The 11,047-nt window shown below is 32.3% G+C and overlaps 1 protein-coding gene across 2 annotated transcripts; it reads left to right on the plus strand.

Moving 5' to 3' along the window:
- The first annotated feature begins 481 nt into the window (after positions 1–481).
- LOC126779552 (zinc finger protein 62-like) lies at positions 482–4,650 on the plus strand. 2 transcript variants are annotated; one of them, XM_050503651.1, is made up of 4 exons: positions 482–653; positions 1,490–1,601; positions 2,431–3,009; positions 4,065–4,650. In XM_050503651.1, exons 2-4 carry the CDS (start codon positions 1,510–1,512, stop codon positions 4,648–4,650), a joined length of 1,257 nt encoding a protein of 418 aa, XP_050359608.1. In that variant the 5' UTR covers positions 482–653; positions 1,490–1,509. The 2 variants fall into 2 exon arrangements, with proteins under 2 accessions (XP_050359608.1, XP_050359607.1); XM_050503650.1 differs by lacking the exon at positions 482–653 and adding an exon at positions 1,112–1,259.
- The last annotated feature ends 6,397 nt before the right edge of the window (positions 4,651–11,047 follow it).

Below are 11,047 nucleotides of genomic sequence, written 5' to 3' on the forward strand. Positions count from 1 at the left end.
ATATTATTACATTCCGAGTCAAGAGGTTAACATAGAAATCTATGTGGCAACCATTCTTTAGTAATAATTTAATTGAGTGTTTTAGATTTCAACTTCTGAGGAGAATGCTAATCCAGTACTATATAAAGATGCCGAAGTACTATTGACAACCGAAACAAAAACAAACAATGCAACAGTATCTGGGTGTAGTTGGAAAACAAAAAAAAAATTAATTAAAAAAAAGTGTAATAAATATTAAAAAGTAAAATTTAATAAACTAAATAATTATTTTAATTAAATCCTGAAAATTATTTATCTCCCAAAACAGGGAATGCAGTTACTATGGCAACGTTATACGCACACATTAACAAACTATCTCTGTCTCAATCGCGGTTTCACGGCCCCTTGGTTTATTTGTTTCTCTGTCTACGTTATAACTTTAAACTTACTCTGTGCCGATCTGTCAAATTATTCAATATTTTCATTTCTCCGGTGACTTGGAGATGGAGGTACAGAAATGACGTAAAAATTAGAAAATACAGGATTTTAACCGAAAAATTTAGCAATAATATATAGGTTATAATTATTGCTAAAGATACCTAACCATATTTATTTTACTTGAAATTTTGAATGTGTATCCTTCTATGTAGATATATTTTTGAAATTAAAGGAAGGTATGTACAATTCGTCTTCGAAAATATTTAAAACTATCCTCTTACGATCTTCGCACTTTTTTAGTATCACATAAAATTAAAAAACTATAGATTGCAACTATATTTGTATGCTTAGAAACCGCATGTAATTTTTAACGTAAATTCAAATATCAGGCTATTTGATTGCAGAAAAAACTTATTCTGGTATAGTTTTTATGAGAAATTGTTTATATGACCAAAATATTAAATTATAGCCTAAAAATGATTGGCCTAAAACGTAGGCCTTTTAGTTTTCTACCGGTGATATAATTTAAGTTATACAATAACTACTCAATTATATATTTTTTATAAAAGAGGCGAACTGACAAATTAGCCAACGCTACATCGCTAATGCGCCACTAACCTTGAGAATTAAGATGTTATGTCCCTTGTGCGGTATGCCTATAATTATACTGGCATATTCATCCTTTAGACCGGAATACAACTCAGATGGGCTTACACGAAGTACCCAGTAAATTCATGTTAACAGCCTTATTGGTCTGGTAGTTAGCTCATAAGCTCGGGACCTTGAATTCAAGCCTCTGTTTGTGCACACACTCATGCTCAAGTGTATTTCTTCTGTAGTTGGTAATGTTATGGCTGCTTTTAGTAAAATCAGTTAGGCCATTTAATTAACTCAATATTTGTTACTGCTGTTTTAAGGTAGAATATCCGATGAGTGGGTGGTACCTACCCAGATGTGCTGGCACAAAGCCGTACCAGTAGTTTGTATTAAGATAATATGTCTGCTGAATTGTGTTTCATGTATTATATGTGTATCTGTCTCATAAATTTCATGTTATTTGTTTTTTTTACAGATTTACTCAATCGTCCAAATATGAAACTAAGCGATGATATTAATTCTTATAAAGCTTTGAAGACTCCTAGTATTGTGACTTGCGATTTCTGTGATAAGAAGTTTAATAATAGGTAAGAATTATTGAATTTGTAATTTAATGGCATTTGTTTTACTAGACTACCCACATCACAAAATATGCATACTTGCTTGCACTGTACTGATATTATTAGGTTATTTTAACATTGTTACTATGTACGCCTATTCCATTTAATTTTCTATTAATTATTTTGTAATTTTCTCTGTAAGTGATTTAAATGTAAACTTTATGAGGAAATAAATGTTAGTTGTGCCATCACAAGGCCTAGGCAAAATTAACATAGCGATTATCAATTTAGCTTATAGAAATGGATATTTAAAACATCTTCTTCAATTGACGCATTGTATTGAATAATTTAGACATAAGTGAAGTTCGAAATTGATTCAATAATTGTCGGATGCACTTTGTCCAGCCAGGTCACAGATGGATATCTATTACATTAATATACATATATAATTTGATAATCTAATTATCTTGAGCTCGTGTAATGTAATATCATATGCTCACATAATTTTTTAACATTAAACCATAGGTATTATTTATATTATTATAATATTTCTTGTTGCCTGTAACATTTTAAAACTTGAACTATGCACATATAATATTTAAATTATCAAAATGGCTGGTAACTCATAAATGGTCATATTAACTTAAAAAGAGCTAATTATTTTGAAATCATTTCAATTTTATTTAGATGTCTGTAGACAAGTCTTCTTTTAGGTGTCTCTTTATTTCTTAAATCTATATGCATTATATTAGCTTGTACTGTGATGTGCGACAAATATTTTTTTTAACACGTAAGCTTATTAAAATCGCTTATGTAGAATAATAATTGTTATTTAATCAATGTGTTTTGTTTTCAGATACGATAGTATAGTACATAATGCATCACACATTATAATACCCCTGTGGTCGCAAACTCTATACAGATGTAACCTTTGTAATACCTACACAACAGTTGATGATATAGAAACTCATAACGCTAGAAAACACACAATTACAGTTAATAATAAACCAAAATATGATATTAATGGATTAAAAACTCAAACAGTATTAACAGAATATAATAATACTGATGTAAAATGTGAAATGATATATGAAATAAATGCTGAAGAAGATGATAAAAAAACACTTGAAACAGTTGAACCAATAAGAAATAGACTCAAATTTGAAGAAGATATAACTGCGAATGGTTTGATAAGAGACTTGGTAACGCAATGTAATGTAAACATACAATTAATGGACCCACCGTGGGTGTATCCCCCTTCGAAATATAGTAATTGCGATATGTTCAATGGGGATCTTATTAAATGTAACGTCAATGATGTTTCTAAAAATGTGCAGGCTCACGAGGAACCGGAGTATATTAGCATTGATTATTCAAGTCTAATGAAACCGGGCATTTTCAGTTGCAAATATTGTTCTAACTCATATCCGAATAGGTAAGTTAGATTTTTTTTATTAAACGATTAGGCATGTTAAATGAATCTGATGGTAAGTGGTCATCATCGCCAACAGACATCAGTGCTGTAAGAAATATTAACCGTTCCTTACATCCCCAATACAATTTGGGAACTAAGATGTTATATCCCTTGTGCCTTTAGTTACCTTGGCTCACTAACACTTCAATTTGAAACACAACAATACTAAGTATAGCTGTTTGGCGGTAGAATATCTAATGAATGAATGGTGTTTACTCAGGCAGGCTTCCACAAAGCCATACATCCAAGTAATAGAAAATATTAAGAATGATGTACGGTTGTCGGTGAAGGAAAACATCGTGAGGAAACCTGCATGTGTCTAATTTCATTGAAATTCTGCCACATGTGTATTCTACCAACCCGCATTGGAGCAGCGTGGTGGAATAAGCTCCAAACCTTCTCAAAAAGGGAGAGGAGGCCTTAGCCCAGCCGTGGGACATTAACAGGCTGTTACTGTAAGAATGATGTATTTAGTAGGAGTGAACAACAAGTGAATTTTAACAAAATATTTGTTTGTAGTACTGGTCCACATTTGTGGTGGTAGCGCATTTGTCCCTTAATATTTTTTGGTGACTAGCTACAGTCTAGACAACTCAGACTGTGTCTACTTTTAAGTGTTATATAAGTAACAGCTTTAAAAAGCCTCTTTAAGGCATTTTGTTTATATGCCTTGCAACCCTAATAGGAATGAAGCTTACAAATACATATACTATAGTGTGGTTTTAATAATAATAAGTGATTTTTCAAATAATGTTGACACCTTAAATAGCTTACCAAGTATTACCTTATAACAAAAGAGTGAGAAGTTGTGGTATGTTTTTATGCAATACCTAACATACACTTCATTAAAATCTTAATCAGAATTTACTTAATTCAAGTATGTTATTAAGAGCACTTTTATAAACCGTGTTGATTTTAAAGTACCACTTGAATTTTAAAGTTTGACTACAAATGAATTTAAAGCGCCACTGATTTAAACAACAACCTGTTTTAAAATAATTTGTTTTTAATTTCAGATTCTCACTAATTAAGCATGAAATGGATCACATTCGAATATTACAAGGGAAACCCCTTTTGTGTTTATACTGTGATAAATTCATAGCTGGCAATTATAAAACACTGAATTCTCACATAGCGAAATATCATCCGAATGTTAAAGCGAAGAAATTCAAAACGTTCAATTGTAAACGTTGCGGCTTGAGGTTCAGAAAATACAAACGACACGTGAGGAACTATCATATTTATGATTGCCTGGAATGTGGTTTGGAGTTCAACAGTAATGAACAGCTTGCAAATCATAAGGATATATCCAATTGTCCAAAATATAAATCGAAGATGTTAAAAGTCTGTGATCTGTGCTTCTCATTTATGAAGCGACGGATCAATTTGATTTATTCCTTAATGGGTGATACGGCTGATGAAGTAGGTGTCAGGTATCCGTGTGACAATTGTGGGAAGAAATATTTCGTGTTGAAATTGGTTAAACGGATACAGAAGGAGAGGAGGTGCTGCTACCGGGATCAGAGGAATGTGACGAATGAGGATAGATTGAAAAATATACAACATCGTTTGAAAAGATTAAATCTCTTGCATAAGTTCTAATTTGTTGTTTGATTTTTTATTTATTATTATATTCTGTGTAACCTATTCTAATGACAGGATTACAGACAACTGACATTTATTTGACATTTGACGCAATATCATTGCTCGATAATAAATTATCTATGATATTCTGTATAGTTCTGTATGAAATCGCGTTCGTTTCGGGTTACCGTCCAATCTAGTTAGAAAAGATCAATAAGATTGATGTGCATCTTTGTTTGTGCACACACTTGTACACTATAATATGTCATGTCCTGCGCTCAGTTGGCTATTTACTTGACATAAGCCAGTTATATTTATATATTAATTAGGATGATTAGTTTATTTCAGATAGGTTACGAAAGGGTTTTTAAAATTAAGGCCATAATATAAGGCATAGGCGGGCCGGGTGCAGAGCGTCACGGTAGTATGCGCAAGTGATCCCGTGGCGCTCCTCGTTAAGAATGAAAGGGTACCGCTGGTTTTTTAGTGGGTATTCCAATGTTTGGGGTGCACTCGGCGCCTTGGATACAAATGAGGCCCACATACCTCCTACTGTTTCCGTGGGGGAAACAGGAAAAAACTGTGTTTTTAAAATTATTATTATGTACATATATTCCGCCTTCAATTAATAACCGTTATGTATAGTTGCTTGACATGCTAGCTACATGGTTGAGTTACTGAAGGTAAACTCATACTGTCGAAAGTCATTAAGCATTTTTCCTATAAATAAACAAGTTTGAGAACTTGCAGTTCAAACGAGAATACTTCCCGCGTTCATTTAATTCAACCTACAGTATCGGAGGACTCGGACAGACACTCGAATACTTAATAGAAAGCTAATCTTTCAGAATAATGTAAATATTAAAACAATATTTATATACTCATACGTGTTGTATTCGTGCGTAACTTCACAATAAGACAGATTTAAGAAATGTAAATATAAGAACGCGATTTGCGTACCAGTCTTAGTATTCGAATACCATAAAGTACTCGGAACCCGTAATAGAATACCGTGTGTCTGAATACTATAATTTCAATACTTGAGTATGTACTTAATAAGTATGCGAGTCGGTAACCTGACTCGGCACTGGGACAGCATCTCTGACGATACGTCTATCGTCTTCTCAGCGATGTGTAGGCGTCATCACTAAGGTAACAAGGCCTGTGAATGTCCCACCGCTGGGCTAAGGCCTCATCTCCCTTTTCGAGGAGGCTTTGGAGCTTATTCCACCGCGCTGCTCCAATGCATGTTGGTGGAATACACATGTGGCAGAATTTCAGTGAAATTAGATACATGCACGAGATGATTTATAATAACAAATTAAGCACATGTAAATTCAGTGGTGCATCCTGAGTTTGAACCCACCATCATCGGTTAAGATTCACGCGTTCTTACCACTGGGCCACCTTGCTAAGGAACAATGAAATGATGGCAATTGACGTGTTTACAAAAATAAGTTAGGTCGTTTAGAAAATATCGTTACACACACAATGCTATAGTCCATACTCTATGTTTTGGGCGTGGTTGTTTAGAATATAAGCTTTAGATATCTTATTTATAAGTCTACCAAAAGTCATATATATTATATAGTCATATATATAACATAATCAAGTCTATAGTTAGTTAAACTTGCTTATTTTTATTATAAATCTAACACGGAAACAAATATAACAATTAGAACATAATTTTGTTAACCTCATTTTGTCTCCATAGACGAAATAAATTTATAGCGGTTATTTAAAAAAAACTAACATATGTGAAGCAAATGTGTAAGTACAATTTATGTTATACAAATGTAAACATCGGATAGGGCAAAGCCCTTTAAATTGTGCGATTTAATACGCAGTCTGAACTTAAGTGTGACACGATGACGCTGAGTGACTTCCGAGTAATTAGTTTGGGCTATTATTACAAACAACAATTAGTATTTTGGCGCGCAATTCACATTTATATTTAGTTATTGCGTACGTTGTAATGTCAAAAGCACATGATTTTATTGCCTTTGTTTTACAATTTACAGTCCAGTGCTCTTAGATATCTACTGAAACACGTATATCTTTATTTTCTCCTTTTCTGAAACACGTATATAATAAAGACGAATACTTTTTTTAATGACATCAAAAATAGTTTACAGATTAAATATTCCTGTCTATTTTTATTATTTTTTTAAACTCTAAGCGAAAGTGACGTTTCTCGTAATGAAATAAAAAAAACATATTAATGAACATTAATATTTCTTACTCGTCCTTCGTTTAATTTTATTTTCTATACATAATTATTTTATTTCGAAACATATTTACGAAGTCGGGGATTCCGTAAACTCTTCTGATACTATTTTTAATTCAAAATTAAATAATTATTTACAGAGAAGCAAATACAATATGTGGACGTTCTTAATGTATTTTGTTTATATAATTTTATCATTTGTAGAATATTGAATAAAAACTGAATAAAAACGATTGCACTAAACTAGTGAGATAAAAATATTACACAAACAATATATTTTGTAGTTTTTTGTACATCTTAAATAAATATAGGAATAATAGATATATAGAGATTTTAAACTAACACAAATGAAGTTTAAATGATATAAAAAATTGCTGAATAGTTTTAGATTATTAAACGAATCAGTTTGAAAAAAAAGTTTTATTTTGTCAAAAGCACAGACAAAATATGTCAATTGTCATTTGATCAAAAATTAATACATATAAACTGAATACTTGTGACGTAAATATATTATATAGTAAATATTTTAAATTAAAATTAAAATATAGTTTTCATGTATTAAGTCCACAATCCACATGCAACGATGAAGTTGTTTAAGAATAGACTCGATGCAACTCCGTGTTTCGGCGGACAGAGATATAATGGAGTCGAAATAAAATAGCTTACTACTGTATCGTTCTTTCGAGATGGCCGTCATTTTGTAACGGACGACGCCGTTACAAAATGACGTTATATGCTAACACTTCTAGTACTGTTGACAGTACAGATAAGTGTATTATATTTGACTTAATATTGATTTAGTTTTTACTAACCCGAATTTGATGAGGCCTTGTATATGGGAAAGTAGCTACCTGTCCTGGCTTCGCACGCGTGGGATAAGGTTCCATATAAAGCGTTTATATCGTAGCATAGCTCTATTGGTTACCGTGGCACACGTCAGTAAACTACTTCCAGTCAAGTTTTTTTTCCATCAATTTACACCTAAGCCTATGTAGTGGTTTCAAATTTCGAATAAAACGCTAATATAATAAGGCTTCTACCGCATACCACTTAATTTTAAATTACCATTCGACGTATCACCCGAATAACTGAGATTATTTACCAAATATATTATTTTATTTAAACATTCAAATCCATGTAATACGCAAGAGGAATAAGCATATTTTAAATTTACTAGGATCTAAAGATTTATTACTGAAATGAAGGGTTTTGAATAATTACAAAAAATATTTAATATTCCTTTTATGATTTTAAACTACTATTTAATAGCTTGATAAGTATTAAAATTTATAATGTTAAAAAGTGTTATTTTTATTTAATTATCCACTCTATACTTTCGTTGTGCTAGCTAGTCAATGTAGACTGAATAAAATGCCACAGTGTCTGTTCGCTCGCTTACAAAACCAACGCGCCAACAGAAAAAAAGTTTAAAGTCAACATATAACTATATTTGGTTTAATTTCTATTTTTAAAAATCGAAAAATAGCTTTGTTATCGTGTGTGTATTTGTAGGTATTGGTTATTATTTCGGCATGTGTTGAAGAGTGTTGTCATTTTATAAAATTTCCCGTAAATAAAGGTAATTATTATTTTTGAATAAAACATATGTATATATAAAAAAAAACATCGACAGGTGGTTCAAGGTAATTGATAATTATTTAAACGATTTGTATCTTGCAGAACTAAAATAACTCTAACCATTTACCGGTATATATCAAATATCATTAATTTTAAATGGGTTAGTTTTGACTGACTATTATATAGTCTTAACACAGACGTATCTATGACTTTTGTGGGTGGGTACCTCTTATCAGTGATCCCACGTTATTATTGTCATTGAGAACAAAAATAATGTTTGACAATATATAATCATTATTAACACGTAGCATGAGAAAAAAATGTCATTAATTTTAGGATATTTTTTTATTATCTGAAAAATGATTCCAGAAATTAGTAAAAATAAAGTAACATATATTAATATAGTTTTGAATATTACTTAATTATTAGTTTATACATGACTTAATTCATATATTTCATAGTCACTCAGCTTCAAATTTGCATATAAAATTTATCAATCCCCTCAATCGGTCGAGTTGAGCCAGCTTAGGTAAACTTTAGAATACTAAAATGCACTGTGATAATAGTTGCTAAATAAATGTCTTTAACGGTTTATTTAAATATTATTTTGTTTTTTTAACATATAGTCTTACTATTTCGAATAATTCAAAATGACGGCCGATCATGTCAGTCAAATAGACACTAATTTTCTAGAAGTAGGAGCGAGAGTTAGGTGATTTTCAGTGATACGGTCTCGTGCCTCACAATGGCGTTCTACCTGCGCCTGATCTCCGGTGTTTGGTTTTCCTTTTCCTCCGTTTATGAGAGTGCACTTGTCTTTTTCCACACATACCATAATATAGCCATTCTTGCTCAAATGTAGTTAGGAAAGCTTCTGATTAGGCGACCGTTGCGGTCTCTTTTTAGCCATTGCATCTGTTTTCGAACTTCTGACAGAGCGATTTTCGATCTCGAGTAAACTATTGCTTTTTTTTAATTCATATAATTCAAATGACTAACCGCTAATTATTGAATTATTAATAGACAATTAAATATTGTTTATAAGTCTGTCATGTACTAAGTTTCTGATATAGTTATCAGACAGATGAATTATTACAAAACATAATTGACTTAACATTGATAAATGTGTGTCAAATCATCTTGCTCACATTCTTTCTCCGTAACATATGAGCGTGAAATTGATGTATTGCCAATTGTAACAGCTGCCGTAAGCGTGCTGACAGATCATGGACGAGAAAAAATGTATTTTGTTAACGTCATGTGATATGCGTCTTGCTTAAGCTGACCATTTATTTATCATTAGAGTGGGACGGTTATAAATGCTTCTGTACGTCTTTAAATATTATGAATGTGTAAGTATTTTTCTGGTGTTCAATGGCGAGTGAAGGCATCGTGAAAAAAACTGAACAGATGATTTTGTCACACATGTAAAATGTATGTGCAAACCCTCACTGTTCGGCGAGGTAGGCTAAGCTCGAGAAATTAATAGAAGAGGAGGACTGTTATACTTTTAATCTGTTTTGTCCGCTATAAGAAACTATTTTATATATTTTTTGTAAATACTCTGCTTCAGAATGACAAGTTTGTAGGGCAGGATATTTTAGAGCTTTATAGAACACAGTGGGACACGCATCTTGAAAACTAGATTGTCTCAATCAGAATAGAATTTATGGTCACGGCAGCCATGTTGCAAATGACTTACGGAGAGGTTAAGATTTTCAAGGACAAATCTATTTTTTATAACGTTCTGTACCTACGACTGTTCGTTGAACAATTTCCTTCTATCAATACGTTGCAAATAATCAAGGAATTATAAGAAACTAGCTGGTGCCCGCGACTTCGTCTACGCAGGATTAGTATTTGGAGTAGCTTATATTAGCGTGGCGTAGAAAAGAACTAACATTATGACATAAATATTTTTTGAGTCGCACTTGAAAAATATAACTGCTTGACAATATTTTAACATAAGAAAATTGGCAATATAATAAATATACGGTAATTAGGCACTGCAGAACCCTGATCATAGGCCTATAGTTATCTAGCTACTGCAGTATGCTCTTATAAACTATATTTAACGATTTTTTTCCTAGCATAAACATGCAGATTTTTTGCTTTGGAAACACGTGAGCAAGCCACATAGAGCTGACCGTGAGAAAAACATGGCGTGCCTAAATGTATGCCTGCTACCTTTAAGGTTTGACCCTGCGATTTATTGATCGTCATTGAAAATGCGACTTTTAACGGGAACTGCAGGCGTTTAAAATTAAATGGCAAGTTATTGGGTATGATTGGGATGCGCGGTATAAGAACATTGTCTCCCTTGGCTTCTCCAGTTAAAATTGTGGCCTTCACAATGTGCCTTCCTAGTTCGGTAACTCGCAACCGAGTATAGTATAACCGTTGCATAATCTTGGCGCGTCCAGGTTACGCATCAACAAAACAGGTACACCTACCTTTAATTCCAATTTGTGTGATGGTACTCCGGACAACTCTAAAGAGTTAAGGAAGGAACTCTACGGGATAACTTGTTGTGTCATCAGATGACATAACTGTGTCAATAGAATTGTACACTGAAGTTTCGGTGTTTATTTCGGCCAAGATTTTTTTATT

Source organism: Nymphalis io, chromosome 29 (assembly GCF_905147045.1).
Source record: "Nymphalis io chromosome 29, ilAglIoxx1.1, whole genome shotgun sequence".
Lineage (NCBI taxonomy): Eukaryota > Metazoa > Arthropoda > Insecta > Lepidoptera > Nymphalidae > Nymphalis > Nymphalis io.

Bases quoted from the DNA above. Each gene is read 5' to 3' on its own strand.
- LOC126779552 (XM_050503650.1), top strand. From the start codon at position 1,232: ATGCTCAAGTGTATTTCTTCTGTAGTTG. The intron at 1,260-1,489 runs GTAATGTTATGG...TTTTTTTTACAG, and splicing joins GTGTATTTCTTCTGTAGTTG to ATTTACTCAATCGTCCAAAT. The intron at 1,602-2,430 runs GTAAGAATTATT...TTTTGTTTTCAG, and splicing joins GATAAGAAGTTTAATAATAG to ATACGATAGTATAGTACATA.